The 26364-nt window shown below is 43.8% G+C and overlaps 1 protein-coding gene across 1 annotated transcript in view; it reads left to right on the top strand.

Annotated features, from left to right (window-relative positions):
* The first annotated feature begins 850 nt into the window (after positions 1-850).
* LOC141155531 (cytochrome P450 2F2-like) overlaps positions 851-26364 on the top strand; it is a 75317-nt gene continuing 49803 nt past the window's right edge. The window contains exons 1-4 of the mRNA XM_073642398.1: positions 851-1022; positions 23834-23996; positions 24948-25097; positions 26066-26226. Of these exons, the coding sequence (XP_073498499.1) occupies positions 900-1022; positions 23834-23996; positions 24948-25097; positions 26066-26226 (597 nt within the window). The 5' untranslated portion in view covers positions 851-899. The remainder of the gene's footprint in view (positions 1023-23833; positions 23997-24947; positions 25098-26065; positions 26227-26364) is intronic.

Raw genomic sequence — 26364 nt, 5'->3', positions numbered from 1 at the left:
ACAGCATGTGACTTAAATATGAGTGTCTGAGCAAAGGGTCTGAATATGTATGACCATGTGATATTTCAGTTTTTCTTTTTTAATAAATTTGCAAAAATGTCTACATTTCTGTTTTTTTCCAGTCAAGATGGGGTGCAGAGTGTACTTTAATGAGATAAAAAATGAACTTTTTAGAATTTACCAAATGGCTAAATATATTTATATATATGTATATATATATTATGTACTGTATAAGTACACATACAATACACCCATATACAGACACCCATGCACTGTATACCGCATATGTGAACACACAGATTATATATTAATATTACATACTTACCAGGTCCTGCTGCTTCACTTGTGCAGATCCCAGGGCAGTTGTTTAGGATCAGCCATGGTGAAGATGAGGAGGAGGGGGACAGACACAGCATCTTCCTTTCCTGCCCCGGCAACCCGCACACTGCCCCTCCCCCTCACTCTCAACTTCTGACCCGACACTGCTGGGGGAGAGGGAGAAAGGCGCGCAATGACTACAGAGGATGTATAACATTATTCCCTGTAAGTAATGCTGTACATACCCTTTGTGCACTTCATAAAGGGGCTGCAGAAGCCTTTGTGGGTCAGGCTTCTAGACATTTGCCTAGTTAGCCTGCCCCTAATGCCGGCCCTGGAGGCATGGTAGTTTTAACGAGCCTCAGGAGACCCCTCATCCCTACATCTTTTGTAACTGCAGTTGGAGACAGTTGAAATTTCTGCTGGCTTTTCAGGTCAGTCTTCAATGACAAATTTATGTACATGAATGGTGTGGAAACAATGGGGAGTCTCTATAAAAATTGTAAAACTGAATTTATATCCACAGAATGGATTTCTACACAATAGCTACAGTCCTTTTGGTGATTCTTACAACCAGTGTGATGGCTAATTATACTAAAATATTGTTGGAAATGTCCAAGCTGCCTCCGGGACCAACTCCTCTACCCATCATCAGCACTCTGCACTTGATGAACTTCGGTGATATTGTGAAGTCACTCATGGATCTGAGTAGAGATGGAGAAAAGCTCTCTGCACACTATAAGGCTTCTTATAGGAAATTGTAGACTAGGGAGTGCCGAAGCGGAAAACAACGATCACATGGCCAATGATGTGGAAAACATGTATAATCTTTATTCAAAGAGATTTTTTACATAAAAAATAGAGCAAAGTGTCTAGAGAGACAAACAGGTGCCAAATCACCATACAAAACATTAAAACATACATAAAAACAAGCAGGTAACACATGAGATGCAGGTGTCCCGTCTCACAACTCCCCTCATCCCCATTGTCAAATGCTTAAAGAGACTATAACAAATGTGAAGGGAAAACATGAAAAAAAGTGTATATGCTATTGATAGCCATATCTCAAAGATAAATATCCCTTTCCTTAGTATCTCACATGATCAAAATCCAGCATGATTACCTGAGTGGGAGACTGGGAACCTGCACAATGCGTGCTTCCCCGACGCGCGTTTAGGCGCTATTGCCTTTCTCAAGGGGACTGGAAATTGGTTTACCAAGAAATGAAGTCAATACTTTTGTAATTCTCAAAGCTATAGTGAGACTCTTGAATGGGACAAACATTTTATTGATAAAACATATTTTTGAATGTTTAAGTGTACACTCACACAGAAAGTCAGACCTTGGTTTTAAATATTACAAGAGTACTACCTTCTCTATGTTTAGCCAGACCAAGAGACCTGTAGAATATTCTTTGGCCATGAATGGAACATTATTAGTGTTGAGTAGTGTTGAGCCACCCCCGTAGTGTTCGAGTTCGGTTCGGTTCGTCGAACACCCGTGTGTTCGCCGAACTGTTCGTCGAACTGTTCGTCGAACACCTTCGAACACCGTTAAAACCAATGGCAGGCAAACAAAAACACATAGAAACACATAGAAAACACCTTCAAAGGTGTCCAAAAGCTGACAAACTGCTCAGAAGACACAACTAACACATGGAAAAGTGACAAGTACATATAGTCATGCGAAAAGAAAAGAGGTGGAGGAGTAAAAGGAGGGGGAGACACAGATATAGGCATGTCATGCCCTTCTAAAATCCAAAAAGTGAGAAGCCGACACGTTCAGTCCGCTCCTGCCCGTGCCACCTCCGCGTCGCCGGGTTTGTGCCAGAGCCGCGGTGAACCCTGACGGCCAGCCCCCCTCTCCCAATACTGGTGCCTGTCCGCTGGTGGGTCGAGCGAGCCCCCCTGTGGTGGAGGCAGCTCTAAGCTTTTTAATTTAAATTGTCTCTCTAATTTGAATGAATACACTTTAAATCCATTTACAAGGATCTATTGGAGGGCAAGTCTCATGCCAGCAGCCGCGTAATTCCAGCTCCAGTAGCGTCCACTAAAGCTGCTGCAGTTAAAAAGCTTTTATAAGGATCGAGCTCGGCTGTCCACCGCAAGGCATCCTACTGCCAGTCCCAGCCCCTATGCCTTGGGGTGCCTCCTGATGCTCTTCACTGAGTATCCCGTGGTCCCGAAGCATTTCCTTTGAAAAAATTAAGTGTCCAAACTACAGGTGGTGTAGCTTGCTTAACAGCCGGGATAATCCGCTGACTAGCAGACACTGCTACTAGGCACAAAGTATTTCCTGGGCTAGATGCAGTTAAAAATTTGTAATTAGATACTCTCGTTGGATGCTGAGAAAGCATTCCATAGAGTCTCCTGGCACGCTATATATGATTCTCTTAAAAAGCTTGGGGTAGGGGTCTAGGGGACCCTTTTATAGCCAAAATCACGGCCCTGTATCGCAATACGTCACCTAGGCTGAAGATTAATGGAACTGTAGCACCCTGAGGGCTCGGTTGCTACAGAGGTATTGCACCTCACCCAGAGGTGTGATATCTCACTCTCAGGTAAGGATGTAGTGTGGATCAGGACCCGACACCTGCATGTATTACACTACATTGCCGTGGGGCAGGGCGACCAATATGCCCCTGAGATGGGCACGACAGTCCCTGTCCCTGGCTGGAGTGGGGTGAGGGAACACTGAGGAAGGGGAACCCTGTAGTGCAGGAGCAGGGAGGAAGCAGTTCCTGGGTGCATTGAGAAGGGAGTATAAAAGGTGGGCACCATCTTAGTTCAGTGCAGAGAAGTCTGAGCAGAAGTGGCAGGGAGCAGGGGCTCTGCATGAGCTCTGCTCCGGAGGCGGGCCTAGTAACAGAGGGCCAGGCCTGGAAGAGGGAGAAGGAAGGAAGAGGAGCGGAGAAGGCTCCAGGAACGAGGAACGAAGGGATCCCAGGGGTGCGGACGGGCGAGTCGCCACCGCACGCCCGAATCCACCTGCGTGGAGGGGTCAGGCCAAAGGGGGAGACCGGTCCCCGAAACTAGTGGAGGCAGGAAACGACCCACAGCTAGAAACAGGAGGCTGTGACATTTTATGTGGCGCAGCCCCTCGCTACACCCGCTAGGAAGGCACCACATAGGGTCAGAGAAACTGGCGCCAAGTTTACCAAGAAGAGGCCCGAGGCAGCCGGACAGAAGGGTTGGTAAGAAAGGCCAGACAAAGGACACACAAAGGGGGTCCTGTGAAGCGCTCCAAAGTTATCTGGGAGTTGTCTGAGCCCCTCACCTGGTGAGCACAGTACGACGTGGGCAGCCGTTACCTGCAGACGTGGTCTGGATAATAAGAACTGTGAGTAAAGGCCCTGGACTGCATCACTGACTCCGTGTCGTTACTGCTGCTGCCCTGCACCATCACCCCCATCCTCCGCATACACTGCCCTGAGGCTATACTCCTCCCGTGGGGAGTTATGCTACGCTCTGCTGCACCCACAACACAAGCCTCAGCGGTCTGCCCTGGAGCGGCGGTTCACTCTGACCGCAATCCACGGGTGGCGTAGTCGGACATTTAAACATCAAAACCACATAAATAGTTCCGCCACTGGTTTGACCGCCCTGAGCCACGGAACCGGGTTGCCGCCACGGAGACTACAACCACCAGCATCCACCAAAAAGGGTCCGGCTCCGGGTGTCCCAAGGCCCAGGGGGCGCGTCAGAACATTTTCATCACCTTTCACAATCACCAATGGGACAAGGCAGGGATGTTCTCTGTCCCCTCTCTTATACATCCTAGTGACGGAGCACCTGCTCTCATCAATTCGCCATAACCCCAATATTAGGTGGATTGAGGTGGGAGGCACCGAGTACAAGTGCTCTCTATTTGCTGATGATGTCCTAGTATATATCACTCAATCACATATATCCATCCATGCTGTTATGGCTGAAATAGATCACTTTGTTACATGGTCAAATTTTAAAATCAATGCAGCGAAGTCTGAGGCCCTCGATGTCTCCCTCCCCAAATCCATATAGGATTCCATCCAGTCCAACTTTCCCTTTGCCTGGCCCTCACAGGGTATCAAATACTTAGGAATTCCTATTCATAGAGACCTCTCCCATCTATGTTATCTTAATTTTGGGCCCTTTATTGAACAACTCCATACAGACCACGGTTGGCAAGTTAGAACTGTAAGATTCACTACGTGAACCACTGGTGTTTTGTGGAAAAGCACATGTACACTGTGTTCCAAATTATTATGCAAAAAGTGTTTAGGAGTGATAAGGGAAGAATTTGTTTGTTTGTCAGTTAAACTCATTGATGGTGATGTGTGTCAGGGCTCTTTATATCACTGTAAGCAATTGCAGACACCTGTGCTAATTAGTTTGGCAGGTGTGTCCAATGAAAGGCAAGACTACTTAAGAAGGCTGTCTCACATTATTAAGCAGCCTACATTTTCTGCCAAAATGGGAAAGAAAAAGGATGTGTCGGCTGCTGAAAAGCAACAAATTGTGGAGTGTTTAGGTCAAGGCATGACTACAATCAACATTGTGCGATGATCAGGATGAAGTGTCTTGGCAATCAAGAAGTATGTAGCTGATTCACAGTACACACGTGTTCGTGCTGATAAGGGCAAATTGAGGACTCTTTCCTACAGGCAATTACGTCAGGTTGAAAGAGCAGCGGCAAAAAAGCCTTGTCATAGCAGCAGACAAGTTTTTGACGCTGCTGGTGCCTCCAACGTCCGCCGAACAACAAGATGCAGGGTTCTTCAGAGGTTTGCAGCTGTGCATACGCCATCCTGTCGACCTCCTCTATCCACTTCACACAAGCAGAAACGGCTCCAGTGGGCCAAACATTACATGAAGACTGATTTCAAAACTGTTTTGTTCACGGATGAGTGCCGTGCAGCGCTCGATGGTCCAGATGGATGGAGTGGAGGATGGCTGGTTGATGGACACCCCACGCAAACACGGCTACAGCGCCAACAAGGAGGAGGTGGAGTAATGTTTTGGGCTGGAATCATGGGGAGAGAGATTGTCGGCCCCTTTAGGATCCCTGAAGGCGCTAAAGATGAACTCCATAATGTATGTGGATTTTCTCAAGCAGCACTTCCTGCCATGGTTCAAGAAGAAGAACTGTGTATTTCACAGCAAGATCATTTTTTTGCATGATAATGCACCATCTCATGCTGCACATAAAACATCTGCATCTCTGGCTGATATGGGCATAAAAGGGGACAAACTTATGGTGTGACCCCCATGCTCCCCTGACCTCTACCCCATTCAGAACCTTTGGAGCATCATTAAAAGGAGTGTCTATGATGGCGGGAGGCAGTTCACATCTAAGCAACAGCTCTGGGAGGGTATTCTGTCCTCATGCAAAACAATTGAAGCAGAAACCATCCAAAACCTGACAAATTCAATGGACGAGAGAGTTCAGAAGCTCCTTTCGAACAAGGTGTCCTATGTGAAAATGTAACATCACCTAGAATAAAGTTTTGAGTTGAAAACTGTTTGATTTCAGTTTCTAACAACCTGCTAATGCTTATAATTTCAAAAATGACCATTTTTTTGGTCTTTATTAAAATGAAAAGGTTGATCGAAAAGTTTGGGGGATCTAAGAGTGTGGCAACCCAGTAGTCATGATTACTTTGAATTCTGACAATATGAGGGTCATGCTGCAGGTAGTGCAGCAAGAAGGCACTTATGTGTCTTGCGCATCTCGGAGCCCCAAAATTATTTTCCGGGCTAGATGCAGCCAAAAATTATTATTAATTTTAAATCTGGTGAAGCTTTAGTTTAGATGGCCTAATAGATCAGTGCTGCACACTGCTACAAAGCCCAAATTATTTTCCAGTCAAGATACAGATAAACATGATTAGTAATTTTAAATCTGGTGGAGCTTATTATAGATGGCCTAATAGAATCAGTGCTGCACACTGCTACAAAGCCCAAATTATTTTCCAGCCAAGATACAGATAAACATGATTAGTAATTTGAAAGCTTAAAACGGTTGGTAGGGTGATTTTAACCAATCATCAAGCTTTTACTCTCCCCAGGATGACACAGGGGTAGAAAAGTCGTTTCGGATCCATGATTTGTTCATCTTTATGAACGTGAGTCTGTCTACATTATCAGTGGAGAGCCGCGTGCGCTTATCTGTCAGCACACCACCAGCAGCGCTGAACACACGTTCAGACAGAACGCTGGCTGCGGGGCATGACAAGATCTCCAAGGCGTAAGTGGCTAGCTCCGGCCATTTATCCAGATTGGAAGCCCAAAAAGAGCAAGGGTCCAGTGACACAGTCATGGCTTCAATGTTTACTTGGAGATACTCCTGTACCATCGTCTCTAGACGTTGACTATGTGTCAGACTTCTTGTCTCCTGTGGCCTTGCAAAGGATGGGCTAAAAAAGTGGTGAAATGATTCCGCAAAATTGATGTTACCAGCAGATACTGTGGTTCTGTTACGGTTTGAGTGCTGAACACTTGACGGTCCCACGGTTGGCAAGTTGGAACTGTGAGATTCACTACGTGCACCACTGGTATTTTGTGGAAAAGCACATGTAAGATTCTGCAACAGTCTCTGCTGATACTCCTGCATGCGTGCATCCCTTTCTATGGCAGGAATAATTTCTGCAAATTTACTTTTGTACCGGGGATCTAACAGTGTGGCAACCCAGTAGTCAGGATTATTTCTAATTCTCACAATTCGAGGGTCATGTTGCAGGTAGTGCAGCAAGAAGGCACTCATGTGTGTTGCGCATCCAGGAGCACCAAGTCCCTGTTGTGTTGGTGGCGAGGTAACAATCATGCTTCCTTCCTCTGTCCTCTCCCCCCAACCTCGCACAACAGAAATGTGATCAAGGTCTCCCTCATCTGATGAGTCTTCCATCAGTTCGTCCTCCACTTCTTCCTGGGCTCCTGCACCTTCCTCACTAGTTTGGCTGCTACCATGCGCCCTGGTAAAACCATCTCCCCCACCCTCACATGCCTGCCGCCTTGGTGCTGCCGACCGTCTGGACCTTGCAGATGTTAGCCCTTTCGCATACAACTCCTCCTCCTCTACTTCCTCCACCTCCTCTTGTGCCACCACCTGACTCCGAATTCTGTTTAACATGTGCTCCAGCATGTAAATCACCGGAATAGTCATGCTGATAATGGCATCGTCAGCACTAAACATCTTCGTCGCCATTTCAAAACTGTGCAGAAGGGTGCATAGGTCCCTGATCTGAGACCACTCCTTCAGCGTGATTTGCCCCACCTCTGGATCTCGTTGGCCCAGGCTATACGTCAGAACGTATTGCACCAGGGCTTGTCGTATTGCCACAGTCGCTGCAACATGTGCAGAGTTGAATTCCACCGGGTAGGCACATCGCATTTTAGCCGGTGAAGTGGCAGGCCCAACGACTTCTGTAGAGATGTAAGTCGCTGAGCTGCGGGATGCAAACGGCAGAAGTGAGCACACAGAGACCGTGCCCTCTGCAGAAGGCCATCTAGTCTGGGATAGTGGGCTAAAAATTGCTGGACAACCAGGTTCAACACGTGAGCCATACAAGGCACGTGTGTGACATTGCCCCGGCGAAGGGCCGCACCCAGGTTTGCAGCATTGTCGCACACGGCCTTCCCTGGTTTCAGGTCCAGTGGAGACAACCATTCATGAAATTGGTTCTCCAGAGCTGACCACAACTCCTCAGCTGTGTGACTCACATTTCCCAGACATTTCAATGTAAAAACCGCCTGATGACGTTGAGCCCTACTGCCAGCATAGTAAGGAGGTGTGCAGGATCCCTTCTGCGCAGTTAGAAAGCTTGTGGCATGACCAGACAGGCTTTGGGTGTAGGTGGAAGACCGAGAGGAGGTTGAGGAGGCAGAAGCAGTGGAGGAACTTTGACATAAAGAGGATTGACGCACAACTCGTGGGGATGGCAAGACTTGGACAGCAGCCCCTTGTCCTGCTGTCACCATAGTTACCCAGTGCCCAGTCAGCGACATGTAACGCCCCTGTCCATGCCTACTCGTCCAAGTTTCTGTGAGGAAGCAAGTGCGATTGGGGTGACACCTTTGAGGACTGGAGTATTTGTGATGTTGAAGTTGATGTGGAGGAGAGCCCACTTAAAGGAGCACTTGATATCCGTTGAAGCACCTGCTGTTTTTGTGCCTCATCTGGAATTTGTAGCGATTGGCGTGGCCGTAAGAAAGGGATCTTATCACATTGTCCGCTAAAAGAAGTAGACATTTTAGTTTGGCTGGAAGATGGTCTTTCTTCTGCAGATGTTACTGTTGCTTTAACACCTACCCCACGGACACAACCTTTTTTCCCCTTCCCAACACGCCTATTCCCCTTTCCACCAGCAGCAGGCCTTTTTCCACTCATTTTGGTGGTTAACTAGTTCACAACTCTGGAGTTGTTTGCACAAAAAAACAATGGATGGGAACCGAGCAGAGCTGAGTGGCCAAACTGTGGTATTAGGCCAAAACTATTGGCTGGGTTAGATGCAGAAAAAAATTATATTCAATTTGCAACCTGATGGAGGTCAGTATAGATGGACTAATAGAGAAAGTCCCACACACGGCTAGAAGGCCAAATATTTTTTCAGAGCTAGATGCAGATAAAAATTATCTTTAATTTGCAACCTGATGGAGGTCAGTATAGATGGACTAATAGAGAAAGTCCCACACACTGCTAGAAGGCCAAATATTTTTTCAGAGCTAGATGCAGATAAAAATTATTTTTAATTTGCAACCTGATGGAGGTCAGTATAGATGGACTAATAGAGAAAGTCCCACACATTGCTAGAAGGCCAAATATTTTTTCAGAGCTAGATGCAGAAAAAAATTATATTCAGTTTGCAACCTGATGGAGGTCAGTATAGATGGACTAATAGAGAAAGTCCCACACACTGCTAGAAGGCCAAATATTTTTTCAGAGCTAGATGCAGATAAAAATTATATTCAATTTGCAACCTGATGGAGGTCAGTATAGATGGACTAATAGAACAAGTCCCACACACAGCTAGAAGCCCAAATATTTTTTCAGAGGTACTGTAGATGCAGATAAAAATTATTTTTAATTTGCAACCTGATGGAGGTCAGTATAGATGGACTAATAGAGAAAGTCCCACACACTGCTAGAAGGCCAAATATTTTTTCAGAGCTAGATGCAGAAAAAAATTATATTCAGTTTGCAACCTGATGGAGGTCAGTATAGATGGACTAATAGAGAAAGTCCCACACACTGCTAGAAGGCCAAATATTTTTTCAGAGCTAGATGCAGATAAAAATTATATTCAATTTGCAACCTGATGGAGGTCAGTATAGATGGACTAATAGAACAAGTCCCACACACAGCTAGAAGCCCAAATATTTTTTCAGAGGTACTGTAGATGCAGATAAAAATTATTTTTAATTTGCAACCTGATGGTGGTCAGTATAGATGGAGTAATACAACAAGTCCCACACACAGCTATAAGCCCAATATTTTTTCAGAGGTAGATGCAGAAAAAAATATATTCAGTTTGCAACCTGATGGAGGTCAGTATAGATGGAGTAATAGAACAAGTCCCACACACAGCTAGAAGCCCAAATATTTTTTCAGAGGTAGATGCAGATAAAAATTATTTTTAATTTGCAACCTGATGGAGGTCAGTATAGATGGAGTAATACAACAAATCCCACACACAGCTAGAAGCCCAATATTTTTTCAGAGGTAGATGCAGAAAAAAATATATTCAGTTTGCAACCTGATGGAGGTCAGTATAGATGGAGTAATAGAACAAGTCCCACACACAGCTAGAAGCCCAAATATTTTTTCAGAGGTAGATGCAGATAAAAATTATTTTTAATTTGCAACCTGATGGAGGTCAGTATAGATGGACTAATAGAGAAAGTCCCACACATTGCTAGAAGGCCAAATATTTTTTCAGAGCTAGATGCAGAAAAAAATTATATTCAGTTTGCAACCTGATGGAGGTCTGTATAGATGGACTAATAGAACAAGTCCCACACACTGCTAGAAGGCCACATATTTTTTCAGAGGTAGATGCAGAAAAAAATATATTCAGTTTGCAACCTGATGGAGGTCTGTATAGATGGATTAATAGAACAAGTCCCACACACAGCTAGAAGCCCAATATTTTTTCAGAGGTAGATGCAGAAAAAAATATATTCAGTTTGCAACCTGATGGAGGTCAGTATAGATGGACTAATACAACAAGTCCCACACACAGCTAGAAGCCCAATATTTTTTCAGAGGTAGATGCAGAAAAAAATATATTCAGTTTGCAACCTGATGGAGGTCTGTATAGATGGATTAATAGAACAAGTCCCACACACAGCTAGAAGCCCAATATTTTTTCAGAGGTAGATGCAGAAAAAAATATATTCAGTTTGCAACCTGATGGAGGTCAGTATAGATGGACTAATACAACAAGTCCCACACACAGCTAGAAGCCCAATATTTTTTCAGAGGTAGATGCAGAAAAAAATATATTCAGTTTGCAACCTGATGGAGGTCTGTATAGATGGATTAATAGAACAAGTCCCACACACAGCTAGAAGCCCAATATTTTTTCAGAGGTAGATGCAGAAAAAAATATATTCAGTTTGCAACCTGATGGAGGTCAGTATAGATGGACTAATACAACAAGTCCCACACACAGCTAGAAGCCCAATATTTTTTCAGAGCTAGATGCAGAAAAAAATTATATTCAATTTGCAACCTGATGGAGGTCAGTATAGATGGACTAATAGAATGATGCTATGCCCAAAAGATTTTACTTCACTAGGTGCAGTAAAAAAAATGGTATTCTATACACAGGTGGTATATCTTGCAACACAGATAGGCTACTCCACTGACTAACACACTCTGCAATAGGCCAAAAAGGATTAGCTTTGCTAGATTCAGCCAAATGCTGTGAAAAAAACTTGCACAGCACTGGCACAGACCTGCCTGGCAAAAACTGATAAGAACTGATGTAACCTAGTCCTGAAAAGGACTCCAATTACAATTAGTCTTTACTCCCACAATCTATCTATTTAAGAGCACAGACCTGCCTGATAAAAGTCGTAGGAAATGCTGTAACCTAGTCCTTAAAAGGACTGCAATCACAACTATTCCCTACTCCCAAGCTATCTGTAGATTTGTGCGAAAATTGGCTTGAAATTAACAAGGTATAGCGCACACAGCAACAGCGGTGCCGTCTAACACACAGCTGCAGCAGTGAGAAAATGGTGGCGACGGGGAAAATGGCTTGGTCTTATAGGGCAAGGACATGTGACATACACTGCCAATGACACATGCCCTTGCTTGTGTGAAAAAAAGCACTTCGCTCCGTGTGTGCGCTGCTGATAGGCTGACAGATTGCACCTCCCCACTGTAAATGCGGGAAAGAGAAAAAAAAAATGGAGATCTTCATTGTTCCTGCAGAGATCCATCCCCTGCCCCTCCCCCCTCCCCGCTGTACACTCAAACTGCGTATTCATCATTACTGAGAAAAAATCCAGTTATGATTTTGGTGCACGAACAGTTATCGAACATAACCTCGAACAGCCGAATTTTTCTCAAATTGTTCGTGTTCGCCGAACGGCTCGAACACCGCCCAAAACAGCTCGAATTTGAGATTGGCGAACAGTTCGAGTAGAACAACGCTCATCTCTAGTGTTGAGCGAGCATGCTCGACACTGTTCGGTACTCGCCCGAGCATCACGCTACTCGGGATGTTCGGCGAGCACCGAGCATTTCCGGGTTACTCGGGCGGGAGCTCAGGTCTCTGCCCTGCACGTTTGGTGCTCTTTACAGAGCCAATGAACATGCAGGGATTGCCAGCCAGTCACTGTAATGCCGCAACCATGTTGGTTGTGGGTATTACAGTGATTGGCTGGCCGCACAGCGTCACCTCGAGTATTTAAAACCGGGCGCTGACAGTGTAGGGAGAGTGCTGCTGAGTTAGGGAGAAATATATAGTGTGAAATAGTTAGTGTAGGGTCTCTAAAGGCTGCCAAATCAAACAAACAGTCCTTCTCAGGACTAATATCCATCCCAGATATCAGGCAGGCAGGTTGTATAGGAGACGGAGTGGTTATACCAAAAAACAGTGCATTACAGTCCTGTGTACTCCTGCTGGTCAAATTGCTAGACTTATCCCCCGGTCTCAGGGGCCAGGAAAAATCCTTTTTTTTTTCATCTAAATCCTGTATTTTTTTTTCCTCAGTCAGACTGTACAAATACGCGTCTTATTAACCTTTTGGTATTTTTTACCCCCCCCCCCCCCCAAAAAAAAAAATCAGACACAAATATATCTGTTTAAAATATTCTGGTGTAGGCCAGATAACTAGAAGTTTGGTTTTGCAGTTCCACGGTTCAAATCTCAGTATTATCCAGCTTTTGGCCTTTTTTCCATAAAAAAAACAGTAATAGTGTCTCCCTGACTGTTCAGACACAAATATATCTGTTTAAAATATTCTGGTATAGGCCAGATAACTAGAAGTTTGGTTTTGCAGTTCCACGGTTCAAATCTCAGTATTATCCAGCTTTTGGCCATTTTTCCATAAAAAAAACAGTAATAGTGTCTCCCTGACTGTTCAGATACAAATATATCTGTTTAAAATATTCTGGTGTAGGTCAGATAACTAGAAGTTTGGTTCTGCAGTTCCACGGTTCAAATCTCTGTATTATCCAGCTTTTGGCCTTTTTTACATAAAAAACAGTAATAGTGTCTCCCTGACTGTTCAGACACAAATATATCTGTTTAAAATATTCTGGTGTAGGCCAGGTAACTATAAGTTTGGTTTTGCAGTTCCAGGGTTCAATACTCTGTATTATCCAGCTTTTGGCCTTTTTTACATTAAAAAAACAGTAATAGTGTCTCACTGACTGTTCAGACACAAATATATCTGTTTAAAATATTCTTGTGTAGGCCAGATAACTAGAAGTTTGGTTTTGTAGGTCCACGGTTCAAATCTCTGTATTATCCAGCTTTTGGCCTTTTTTACATAAAAAACAGTAATAGTGTCTCCCTCACTGTTCAGACACAAATATAGCTGTTTAAAATATTCTGGTGTAAGCCAGATAACTAGAAGTTTGGTTTTGCAGTTCCACGGTTCAAATCTCTGTATTATCCAGCTTTTGGCATTTTTTCTGTAAAACTAAAACAGTAAGAGTGTCTCCCTGACTGTTCAGACACAAATATATCTGTTTAAAATATTCTGGTGTAGGCCAGATAGCTAGAAGTTTGGTTTTGCAGTTCCACGGTTCAAATCTCTGTATTATCCAGCTTTTGGCCTTTTTTCTATAAAAAAAACAGTAATAGTGTCTCCCTGACTGTTCAGACACAAATATCTGTTTAAAATATTCTGGTGCAGGGCAGATAACTAGAAGTTTGGTTCTGCAGTTCCACGGTTCAAATCTCAGTATTATCCAGCTTTTGGCCTTTTTTCCGTAAAAACAGTAATAGTGTCTCCCTGACTGTTCAGACACAAATATATCTGTTTAAAATATTCTGGTGTAGGCCAGATAACTAGAAGTTTGGTTTTGCAGTTCCACGGTTCAAATCTCAGTATTATCCAGCTTTTGGCCTTTTTTCCTTAAAAAATCAGTAATAGTGTCTCCCTGACTGTTCAGACACAAATATATCTGTTTAAAATATTCTGGTGTAGTCCAGATAACTAGAAGTTTGGTTTTACAGTTCCACGGTTCAAATCTCAGTATTATCCAGCTTTTGGCCTTTTTTCCATAAAAAATAACAGTAATAGTGTCTCCCTGACTGTTCAGACCCAAATATATCTGTTTAAAATTTTCTGCTGTAGGTCAGATAACTAGAAGTTTGGTTCTGCAGTTCCACAGTTCAAATCTCTGTATTATCCAGCTTTTGGCCTTTTTTCCGTAAAAAAACAGTAATAGTGTTTCCCTGACTGTTCAGACACAAATATATCCGTTTAAAATATTCTGGTGTAGGCCAGATAACTAGAAGTTTGGTTTTGAAGTTCCACGGTTCAAATCTCAGTATTATCTAGATTTTGGCTTTTTTCCGTAAAAAAACAGTAATAGTGTCTCCCTGACTGTTCAGACACAAATATATCTGTTTAAAATATTCTGGTGTAGGCCAGATAACTAGAAGTTTGGTTTTGCAGTTCCACGGTTCAAATCTCTGTATTATCCAGCTTTTGGCCTTTTTTCCGTAAAAAAACAGTAATAGTGTCTCCCTGACTGTTCAGACACAAATATATCTGTTTAAAATATTGTGGTGTAGGCCAGATAACTAGAAGTTTGGTTTTGCAGTTCCACGGTTCAAATCTCAGTATTATCCAGCTTTTGGCCATTTTTCCATAAAAAAAACAGTAATAGTGTCTCCCTGACTGTTCAGATACAAATATATCTGTTTAAAATATTCTGGTGTAGGTCAGATAACTAGAAGTTTGGTTCTGCAGTTCCACGGTTCAAATCTCTGTATTATCCAGCTTTTGGCCTTTTTTACATAAAAAACAGTAATAGTGTCTCCCTGACTGTTCAGACACAAATATATCTGTTTAAAATATTCTGGTGTAGGCCAGGTAACTATAAGTTTGGTTTTGCAGTTCCAGGGTTCAATACTCTGTATTATCCAGCTTTTGGCCTTTTTTACATTAAAAAAACAGTAATAGTGTCTCACTGACTGTTCAGACACAAATATATCTGTTTAAAATATTCTTGTGTAGGCCAGATAACTAGAAGTTTGGTTTTGTAGGTCCACGGTTCAAATCTCTGTATTATCCAGCTTTTGGCCTTTTTTACATAAAAAACAGTAATAGTGTCTCCCTCACTGTTCAGACACAAATATAGCTGTTTAAAATATTCTGGTGTAAGCCAGATAACTAGAAGTTTGGTTTTGCAGTTCCACGGTTCAAATCTCTGTATTATCCAGCTTTTGGCATTTTTTCTGTAAAACTAAAACAGTAAGAGTGTCTCCCTGACTGTTCAGACACAAATATATCTGTTTAAAATATTCTGGTGTAGGCCAGATAGCTAGAAGTTTGGTTTTGCAGTTCCACGGTTCAAATCTCTGTATTATCCAGCTTTTGACCTTTTTTCTATAAAAAAAACAGTAATAGTGTCTCCCTGACTGTTCAGACACAAATATCTGTTTAAAATATTCTGGTGCAGGGCAGATAACTAGAAGTTTGGTTCTGCAGTTCCACGGTTCAAATCTCAGTATTATCCAGCTTTTGGCCTTTTTTCCGTAAAAAAACAGTAATAGTGTCTCCCTGACTGTTCAGACACAAATATATCTGTTTAAAATATTCTGGTGTAGGCCAGATAACTAGAAGTTTGGTTTTGCAGTTCCACGGTTCAAATCTCAGTATTATCCAGCTTTTGGCCTTTTTTCCTTAAAAAATCAGTAATAGTGTCTCCCTGACTGTTCAGACACAAATATATCTGTTTAAAATATTCTGGTGTAGTCCAGATAACTAGAAGTTTGGTTTTACAGTTCCACGGTTCAAATCTCAGTATTATCCAGCTTTTGGCCTTTTTTCCATAAAAAATAACAGTAATAGTGTCTCCCTGACTGTTCAGACCCAAATATATCTGTTTAAAATTTTCTGCTGTAGGTCAGATAACTAGAAGTTTGGTTCTGCAGTTCCACAGTTCAAATCTCTGTATTATCCAGCTTTTGGCCTTTTTTCCGTAAAAAAACAGTAATAGTGTTTCCCTGACTGTTCAGACACAAATATATCCGTTTAAAATATTCTGGTGTAGGCCAGATAGCTAGAAGTTTGGTTTTGCAGTTCCACGGTTCAAATCTCTGTATTATCCAGCTTTTGACCTTTTTTCTATAAAAAAAACAGTAATAGTGTCTCCCTGACTGTTCAGACACAAATATCTGTTTAAAATATTCTGGTGCAGGGCAGATAACTAGAAGTTTGGTTCTGCAGTTCCACGGTTCAAATCTCAGTATTATCCAGCTTTTGGCCTTTTTTCCGTAAAAAAACAGTAATAGTGTCTCCCTGACTGTTCAGACACAAATATATCTGTTTAAAATATTCTGGTGTAGGCCAGATAACTAGAAGTTTGGTTTTGCAGTTCCACGGTTCAAATCTCAGTATTATCCAGCTTTTGGCCTTTTTTCCTTAAAAAATCAGTAATAGTGTCTCCCTGACTGTTCAGACACAAATATATCTGTTTAAAATATTGTGGTGTAGGCCAGATAACTAGAAGTTTGGTTTTACAGTTCCACGGTTCAAATCTCAGTATTATCCAGCTTTTGGCCTTTTTTCCATAAAAAATAACAGTAATAGTGTCTCCCTGACTGTTCAGACCCAAATATATCTGTTTAAAATTTTCTGCTGTAGGTCAGATAACTAGAAGTTTGGTTCTGCAGTTCCACAGTTCAAATCTCTGTATTATCCAGCTTTTGGCCTTTTTAACGTAAAAAAACAGTAATAGTGTTTCCCTGACTGTTCAGACACAAATATATCCGTTTAAAATATTCTGGTGTAGGCCAGATAACTAGAAGTTTGGTTTTGAAGTTCCACGGTTCAAATCTCAGTATTATCTAGATTTTGGCTTTTTTCCGTAAAAAAACAGTAATAGTGTCTCCCTGACTGTTCAGACACAAATATATCTGTTTAAAATATTCTGGTGTAGGCCAGATAACTAGAAGTTTGGTTTTGCAGTTCCACGGTTCAAATCTCTGTATTATCCAGCTTTTGGCCTTTTTTCCGTAAAAAAACAGTAATAGTGTCTCCCTGACTGTTCAGACACAAATATATCTGTTTAAAATATTGTGGTGTAGGCCAGATAACTAGAAGTTTGGTTTTGCAGTTCCACGGTTCAAATCTCTGTATTATCCAGCTTTTGGCATTTTTTCCATAAAAATAAAACAGTAAGAGTGTCTCCCTGACTGTTCAGACACAAATATATCTGTTTAAAATATTCTGGTGTAGGCCAAATAGCTAGAAGTTTGGTTTTGCAGTTCCACGGTTCAAATCTCAGTATTATCCAGCTTTTGGCCTTTTTTCCGTAAAAAAAACAGTAATAGTGTCTCCCTGACTGTTCAGACACAAATATATCTGTTTAAAATATTCTGGTGTAGGACAGAGAAATAGAACTGTGGTTTTCCTCTTCCACGGTTCTAATCTCCTTTTTATCACCCTTTTTCCATTGATAGTGCGAGTGTAAGCTATTTTACTTCATTTACAATGGGCAAGGTGCGTGGCAAGGGACGTGGAACAGGACGTTCTGGTGATGGTGCGTGTAGAGGACGGGGCCGTGGCCAAGGTGAAAATGTGCCACAACCAACAGCCACATCTTCTCGCTCCCACTTCTTGACCGAATTACTAGGGAAGCACACTACAACACCAGTATTGCGAACTAATCAGTGTGAACAGGTTATTAATTGGATAGCAGATAATTCTTCCAGTTACCTGGGCACCACCACCTCCGTTCTGTCTTCCACATGGTCAAGTTTTAGTAGCCATGAGTCTCGACTGCATACTCCTCCTCACCCTGGTGCTCCTTCCTCCAACCATGCCGAGTGTCGTCAGACAGCAACTGATCCCACAGTTGGACACTCTGAAGAGCTGTTCACTGGTCCATTTCCATATTTGTGCCCCTCGCCTGCCCCGCTTGAAGTGGTGGAAGAGGAGATCCCATGTAGCGATGCCCAAATATTTGAACAGCCACGGCCAGAGGAAGTCGACGCTGGAATTAGTCACAAGAGGTGGACGATGACGAGACACAATTGCCACAAAGTGAGGAGGAGGATCGTGGTGCGCAAGTGGAAGAGGAGGAGGTGGTGGATGATCTAGTAACTGACCCAACGTGGCAGGAGGACACGCAGAGCAAGACCAGCAGCACACAGGGGAAGGGAGGCAGAGTACCCCAACAGGCAGGAAGAAGCAGTGTGGCGGCCGCACACAGAAGGCGGGCAACAGTTCCCCGTAACACCAACACGAGGGACATTGCCAGTACAACCGGTAGGTCTTCCAGAGTCTGGAATTTTTTTAAAGACTCTGCTGATAACCCCAAAAAGGCCATTTGTACCACCTGCCATGCTAGCATCAGCAGGGGTGACAAAACTACCAGCCTGACCACCACCAGCATGATCAGGCACATGTCAGCAAAGCACCTGACTTTGTGGGGTGAACCCCAGGGTCCACGACCAGTGTCAGCGGCTGTCACCACTGCTTCTTCCGCTGTTGTGCATGTAAGAGAACCCCCTGTTCTGCGTGCAAGGCAATCCCCTGTCCATACTGCATGCAAAGATGCCCCCTCCTCTCAGTCTTCACTTGTTATGGCAGTTTCTCAAGAAACAGCATCAACGTCCACGTCCCACCGCAGCGTTCAATTGTCCATATCCCCGACCTTTGAACAAAAGCGCAAATTCGCAGCCAATGCCCCACAGGCCACAGTCCTAAATTCGCACATTTCACGACTGCTTACGTTGGAAATGCTGCCTTTTAGGCTCATGGAGACGGAATCCTTCCGCAACCTTATGGCGGTGGCCGACCCTCGGTACTCGGTCCCCAGCCGACACTATTTTGCCTGGTGTGCCATCCCCGCACTACACAAGCATGTGTCCCAAAACATCTGCCGTGCCCTCAACAACGCAGTTACTGGGAGAGTCCACCTGACAACGGACACAAGGACAAGTGCTTGTGGCCAGGGACAGTACATCTCCCTGGGTAAACATAGTGGAAGCCGGGACCCAGTCAGACCTTGGGACAGAACACATCCTCCCCACACCGAGGATTGCAGGCCCTATGTCAGTCAGAGTTGCCCCCACAGTTTACAGCTCCTGCACATCCTCCTCCTCCTCCTCCTCCTCATGTTCAGCCTCCATCTCAGATATCACCACATCAGTTACAAGCTGGAAGCACTGCAGTACTGCCTCAGCCAAGCGGCAACAGGCTGTGCTGAAACTCATAAGCTTAGGTGATAAACCTCACACTGCTTGTGAGTTGTGGACAGCTGTGAAAGAGCAGGCAGATCTGTGGCTGAGACAGCTGAACCTACATCCAGGCATGGTCGTGTGTGACAATGGCCGTAACCTGGTGGCGGCTCTGAGGCGAGATCACACACGTACCATGCCTGGCTCATGTGCTTAACCTCATGATTCAGCGGTTTCTTAAATTGTACCCCGAGTTGCCAGATCTGCTCGTCAAAATACGCTGCCTGTCAGCTCATTTTTGGAACTCGGCTACAGCTTCCGCCGCCCTTGCTGTGTTGCATCAGCGTTTGCAGCTTCCGGCACACCGACTGTTGTGTGATGTCCCCACACGTTGGAACTCTACCCTCCACATGTTGCAAAGGATTTGTGAGCAGAAGAGAGCAGTTGTGGAGTACCAGCTGCAACAAGGCCATTGATATTCAGGTCAGACTTCACACATAAGACCTCAGGAGTGGACCTGGATGTCTGACATATGTACCATCCTGACAAACTTTGAGGAGTCCACCAAAATGGTGAGTGGCGATGACGCCATCATTAGGGTCAGCATCCCACTTATCTGTCTTTTGCAACGCTCTCTGCAGAGAATTAAAGAGGAGGCATTGCAGCCAGAGTATGATGAGATGGATCAAGAAGCCGTAACGGGCGATTACACACAGCCCAGCCTCATCTCATCCCAACGTGCATTGGGGGACAATGAGGAGAGGAGGAGGAGAAGGAGGAGGAGGAAGAACAGGAGCTGGTATCATGCGCTGTAGACAGTAGTACCTGTACAACTGTCATACCGTCGGTTCAGCGTGGGTGGCTTGAGGACGGGGGGGAGGAGGAAGAGGAGGAGGAAAGCATGGTCAGTCTTCATCTTGGTGAGGACACGGAAGTCTTGCCCGTTACCAGTCTGGCACGCATGTCTGACTTTATGTTACGCTGCCTTAACCGTGACCCTCGCGTTGTCAAAATGTTTGGTGACAGTCATTACTGGTTGGTGACACTTTTAGACCCCCGCTACAAGGAGAACTTTCACTCTCTTATTCCTGAGGTGGAGGGGTCTACAAAAATGAGGCAGTACCAGAAGGCCCTTGCTGCAGAACTGTTAAAAAAATTCCCATCTGAACACTCTAGCGGCAGAGGTCACAGTTCGTTGCCCAACCAAGGCGTACAGGCGAGAGGGACGCAACTCCAATCCAGCAGAGGCAGGGGAACACTGTCAATGTTCTGGGACAGTTTTCTGAGACCCGCCCAGCTTACATGCCCTGAGCACGGGTACTCTCACAAGGAGTGGAAAGTTTCAAAAGATGGTGAGGGAGTACCTTGCCGACCGTACAAGCGTCCTCCGTGATTCCTCTTTTTATTTTAATTATTGGGTATCCAAGCTGGACACTTGGAATGAACTCGCTCTGTGCGCCTTGGAGGTCCTGGCCTGCCCTGCCGCTAGCGGGTTATCGGAGCATGTTTTTAGTGCCGCTGGGGGAATTATAACTGATAAGCACACTCGCCTGTCAACTGATAATGCTGACAAGCTGACCCTTATCAAAATGAACAAGGGATGGATTGGGCCAGACTTCTCATCACCATCAAATGACAGCAGAGTAACATAAAGTCAAATCCACTGTGTTATTTTGGGGGGTGTATTCCCATGCACCGCTTCACACCCACACATGGGTATACGCTTCCTCATTTCGGCTGTATTTTGCTCTTCTCCTTATCCTCAGCCTCCACCACCACTATACCACCAGGGTGACCGTGGTCCGTGTTGCCAGCATTGCAAGTTCCACCATCCTAATTTTTGGCAGCTTTTGCTTGGAAGGCATATGCAAAGACTATGGGAGACCCACTCCCCAATAATGGGAAAAATGTTTTTAATATGCTGTACTGCATGGCTCTTGTAAGGGGCATTAAAACCATCTTGTTAAGTTACTGTGACCTCCACGTCTCTTCCACGGGGCATTGAAATTGTATTTTTATTCCACTGCGACCTCCACCACTTTTCCAAGGGGCATTAAAACTGTCTTGTTAAGCTACTGTGACCTCCACTTCTCTTCCACGGGGCATTGATATTGTCTTTTTATTCCACTGCAACATCCACCATTCTTCCAAGGGGCATTAAAACTGTCTTGTTAAGCTACTGTGACCTCCACGACTCTTCTACGGGGCATTGATATTGTCTTTTTATTCCTCTGCGACCTCCACCACTCTCCCAAGGGGCATTAAAAACATCTTGTTAAGCTACTGTGACCACCACGTCTCTTCCAAGGGGCATTAAAACCATATTGTTAAACTAGTCTGAACTCCACGTCTCTTCCAAGGGGCATTAAAACCATATTGTTAAACCACTCTAAACTCCATGACTCTTTCAACGGGCATTGCATTTCCTCCTAATTTTAGTCAGCTTTTGCTTTTCAATGCATAGGCGAACACTAAGGGAGACCCACTCCCCAATAATGGGTAGAAGGTTTTTAGTACGCTGTAATCCACGTCTGTTTCAAGGGGCATTGCAGTTCCTCATAATTTTTGGAAAGCCTTCCATTCATTGCTTAGGCCAACAGTGTACAGGAGACCCAGTTGCTATAAATGGAAAAAACGGTATAGTTAAGGCCCTCTCACCTCCATGTCACTTCCAGGGGGCATTGGAGTGCCTCGAAATTTTTGGTAGGCATTGCACTCACTGTATGCCCTATAACTGTGTAGCCGAACCACTCCTTTTGGTACAGAAACATATCCTACAAGACATGTGTGGTTGACCGCGGCTGGGGACCGTGTGTGGGCACCGGGCCGCGGGGCGGCTGGGGACCGAGTATGGACACCAGGCCGCCAACACAGCCATGACGTGGAGGCCAGCGTCTGCCTCCACAAGCCTAAAAGGCCTCATTTCAAGTGCAAGCAAGCTAGCAGTATGGTATTGCAGCCTGGGGGTGGGTGGGTGGCAGGCTGCACACTTATGCTTGCATTCCAAGAAAACAAAGCAAATGCTAACTTCTATCATCATCATCATGCTCCTCACCTTGGCACTCTCAACTCCCCTGATGGAGAAGCTAGGGCCCACCGGAGGAGTCTGGTTGTCTGGTGGACTCTGCCAATGCTGCCCTAAAGCAGGCCAGGCTAAGAAAAGTGTGGGGAAGGTTACTGGGACAAATAGGGGCGGCTGGGGACCGAGTATGGACACCCGGCCGCCCCCTGGCGGCTGGGGACCGAGTGTGGATACCAGGCCGCCGACGCAGCATGACATGGTGGCTGGCATCTGCCTCCACAAGCCTAAAAGGCCTCATTTCAAGTGCAAGCAAGCTAGCAGTATGATATTGAAGCCTGGGAATAGGTGGGTGGCAGGCTGCACACTTACGCTTGAATTCCAAGAAAACAAAGCAGATGCTAACTTCTATCATCATCATCATCATCATCATCATGCTCCTCACCTTGGCACTCTCAACTCCCCTGATGGAGAAGCCAGGGCCCACCGGAGGAGTCTGGTTGTCTGGTGGGCTCGGCCAATGTTGCCCTAAAGCAGACCAGGCTAAGAAAAGTGTGGGGAAGGATACCGGGACAAATAGGGGTGGCTGGGGACTGAGTATGGACACCCGGCCACCCCCTGGTGGCTGGGGACCAAGCGTGGACACCCAGCCGCCGGGCGGCTGGGGACTGAGTATGGATACCAGGCCGCCGACGCAGCCATGACGTGGTGGCCAGATTCCGCCTCCACATGCCTAAAAGGCCCAATTTCAAGTGCAAGCAAGCAGTATGGTATTGCAGCCTGGGGGTGGGTGGGTGGCAGGCTGCATACTTGCGCTTGCATTGCAAGGAATGGGGGAGGTACAATTGAACACTGCCTTGGGACCAGGACTTGCTCGGGGATAGTTGCAAGTCTGCATCTTCTGATGCGGCAAGGATCACTTCTGATGGGCACACTTTTAGGCAGTGACCTGGGTGTCAGAGATGCTTCCACGGGTCTTCCCCATGCTGTTCCCATGTCTTTTCAGCACTGTATGCATGTGTCACACAGCACATGGCCAGATAAGGTTGTAAAATGTTAAAATGACATTTCCTAGTGAATGCATTTGTCACGGTTGAAAGCAATACAAAAGTGCAAAAACGCATAAAAATGCTACTTGTGAACATAGCCCAAGGTGTGGAGGAGTATTTTTGTTTTTGGTTATTTATTTTACCTTATGCACAAGTCTTTACCCTGGAAAGGATGTTCCTTAACATATTTCACAGGAAAGCAGTTTCAGTTTCGTTTTTGAACGTTTTATTGTGAGCCCGTAAAAGTGGCTTAATACCTCTGACCACGTTGTTGACAGATGTGACCAGAGGGTCACAAATGCTTCCTGGGGCGATCCCCATGCTGTCCCCATGTAATTTGAGCACTGTCACTATCGTTTTGGGCACTTTTTAGGCTTTCTACAGACTGCCGGGGGTGCCGCCGCAAAAATGCTCGGGTCTCCCATAGACTAACATTGGGCTCGTTGCTCGGGTCGAGCACCCGAGTATCACGGTGAGCTCGGCCCGAGGTTCGAGCACCCGAGCATTTTAGTGCTCGCTCAACACTAAACATTATCAAAGTATCCAATCAGATTGTAACTTGTCACGTTGAACAAATTCTCTATTTTTTCCTAGTTGTCGAAAAAATATGGTGACATATTTACAGTATATGAGGGGACCCAACCAGTTATTGTGCTATGTAGTTTTAAAGCTCTCAAAGAAACTTTCATTGACAAAGCAGAAGAGTTCAGTGGTCGAGCCTATTATCCTTCATTCCATGACTTTACCAAAGGAGATGGTGAGTATTGAGTCGGGTGAAGTTTACTATTTTTTGATCCTTCTGTATTATTAATTCTTTTCATCATATTTTATGGATCTCTTCCCAAAGAATTCCAATTGAGGATTCAGAAGAATTAAACAAATATAGTGAAGGAGCTTGGACAATAACTTGCATTTAAAGGTTTTTTTTCACCTAAGGCTTAGTAAAAAAGCTTCACTAAGAAGCTGATCAGGGAATCATTGCTTGCAACCCCAGCCATCCGTTGTAATTACTGTGCTGAAATCAGAAAGCGAGTGTTCAGTTTCCCTACAGCACTAGCACAGGAAATATGAAGTATTGCATGGTTCTTTTTAAAATTAATAGGCTGTCCATACCATGCATAGATGCGATCGTTCCTCCAAACCAAGAGACACCCTGGATAAAAAAAAATGAGGTTCTGATTGAGAGACTGATCTTGCCTAAATAAGAATCAACTAAGAGTATTTTAACATTGAAGGTTACAGGCAAATAATTTGGACCCCAGTGAAAATTATTAAGATGATAAATGATTTAGTAATCATGGAAACAGTGAATTTGTGCTAAAAAAAAGTATGCTTTTTGTGTCCAGTCCTGCACAGGAACGTACTGGGGAAATTCACACTAGTTAATAGCCATAAAATATTATTTTTTACCAAAAATTATGAAGATGATTCCTTTTTAATAAACTTTTTTAGTTGAAGCCGAGTACTAAACATGAGTTATATATTTTGTATACTCACAGTACACATCTGTTACATCACACATGTCGTCGGACTAAACAATTGATTTTTTGTGTTGCAAAATGTTAATCTTGATTATCCATTGATCCTTGTGGGTGGGTCCTTGAGTTTTGTAAGAGAGCATTCTTATTGACTTGCATGTATCTTTAAATAGTAGGAACTTGTGGAATTTGCCTTGATATAGAATATTTTGTTCTGTTGTATGACACAGAGGTTGCGTTCAGTAATGGTGAGAAATGGAAGGAGATGAGACGTTTTGTGGTGCTGACCCTGGGTAGTTTTAGCATTGGAAAGAAGAGTTTTGAAGAGAGGATACGAGAAGAGGCTATGAATCTAACTGAAGTTCTGAGAAAAAATAATGGTAAAGTTTAATAACTCTGGTAATATAGTATCTATACCTTTTTTTTCTCCATGGCTTTAGTGGAATCTGTCACACAACATTTATACTTCATACTAATCACATAGACTTGTAGGACATAGAGCATCAATAAAAATCCTTATTTTTGTTTTTAAATCTGTAAGTATTGGAAGTTGTGCCTGGTTGGCCATAAAGCTGTTACATTGATGGAAGGTTTCGGAAACCAATCTATATAACTAATAGAATATCTTGCTTATATTGAACATAAGATACTCTACATTGCTAAAAATTCGGTGTTTCCCAAGTTAAATATCCCATAACCCAAATATATTACATCATAGTACCCCAGTCTTTGAAGCATTCACTGTACTGCTTATTAAAGAAGCACTCCTCCTCCCATCAAAGTTTTTATCCTCCTGATATATTTCAATAATCATATTGTATGGCACTGTGTACTTACAATTGCTCATTTTAACTTTCTACCCAGTTAATCCTTCTCTTTTCCATTAGGTCTATGACGTCATGTGAATAAAAAACTTGCTGAATCCTTCTAAGTTCTATGTAGAAAAATGAAGTCTCTTTTCCCTGCATGACTCATCATTGGAACTACAATTATATATCCATTCAAAGTCCCTGGCAGAGGGGAGGAGGGAGCAGCTGGGTCAGGAGTTGAAGAGGGGAAAGACTCATGGAAGGAAAAGAGACTTCCTGTTTCTACATAGAGGAGAGAAAATAGAAAAGTGAAGAATTAACTGGGTTGAAAGGCAAAATTAGCAATTGTAAGTACACAGTGTTATATAATATGATGATTGCAATATATTAAAAGGATAAAAATTTGATGAGTGTTTCTTTAAATAAAGCTTAGTTCTACCGCTGGATCGCCACACATTTAGGTGCTCAATTTAAAAACCATGACAAGATTCTTCTGTGCACCTCGAGCTGGTGATTTACTCATTTGTTTGTTATTTTAGGATCCCCAATAAATCTCAATTACCCACTGTTACGTTCTGTGTCCAATGTGATCTGCTCTGTGGTGTTCGGAAGCCGGTTTGAATACAAGGATGAAAATTTCCAAAATCTTGTGAAATGTATTCAAGAGATCTTCCATATTTCGAGCACACGCTGGGGAGTAGTAAGTATTAACTCAGATTTCAAAGGAAATTTCATCTACTTCACAATTATGATTTAGCTCGAATACACCAAAGCATAGCCTCTGTGCACCATTGTATGGATTCTGTTAAATTCCCTAAAACTAGTTTAATTCAGCTCT

Source organism: Phyllobates terribilis, unplaced genomic scaffold (genome assembly GCF_046119375.1).
Source record: "Phyllobates terribilis strain yellow unplaced genomic scaffold, ASM4611937v1 Scaffold_7__3_contigs__length_470593459, whole genome shotgun sequence".
NCBI classification, from domain to species: Eukaryota; Metazoa; Chordata; class Amphibia; order Anura; family Dendrobatidae; genus Phyllobates; species Phyllobates terribilis.
This window is presented reverse-complemented; position numbering and strand designations above follow the sequence as displayed.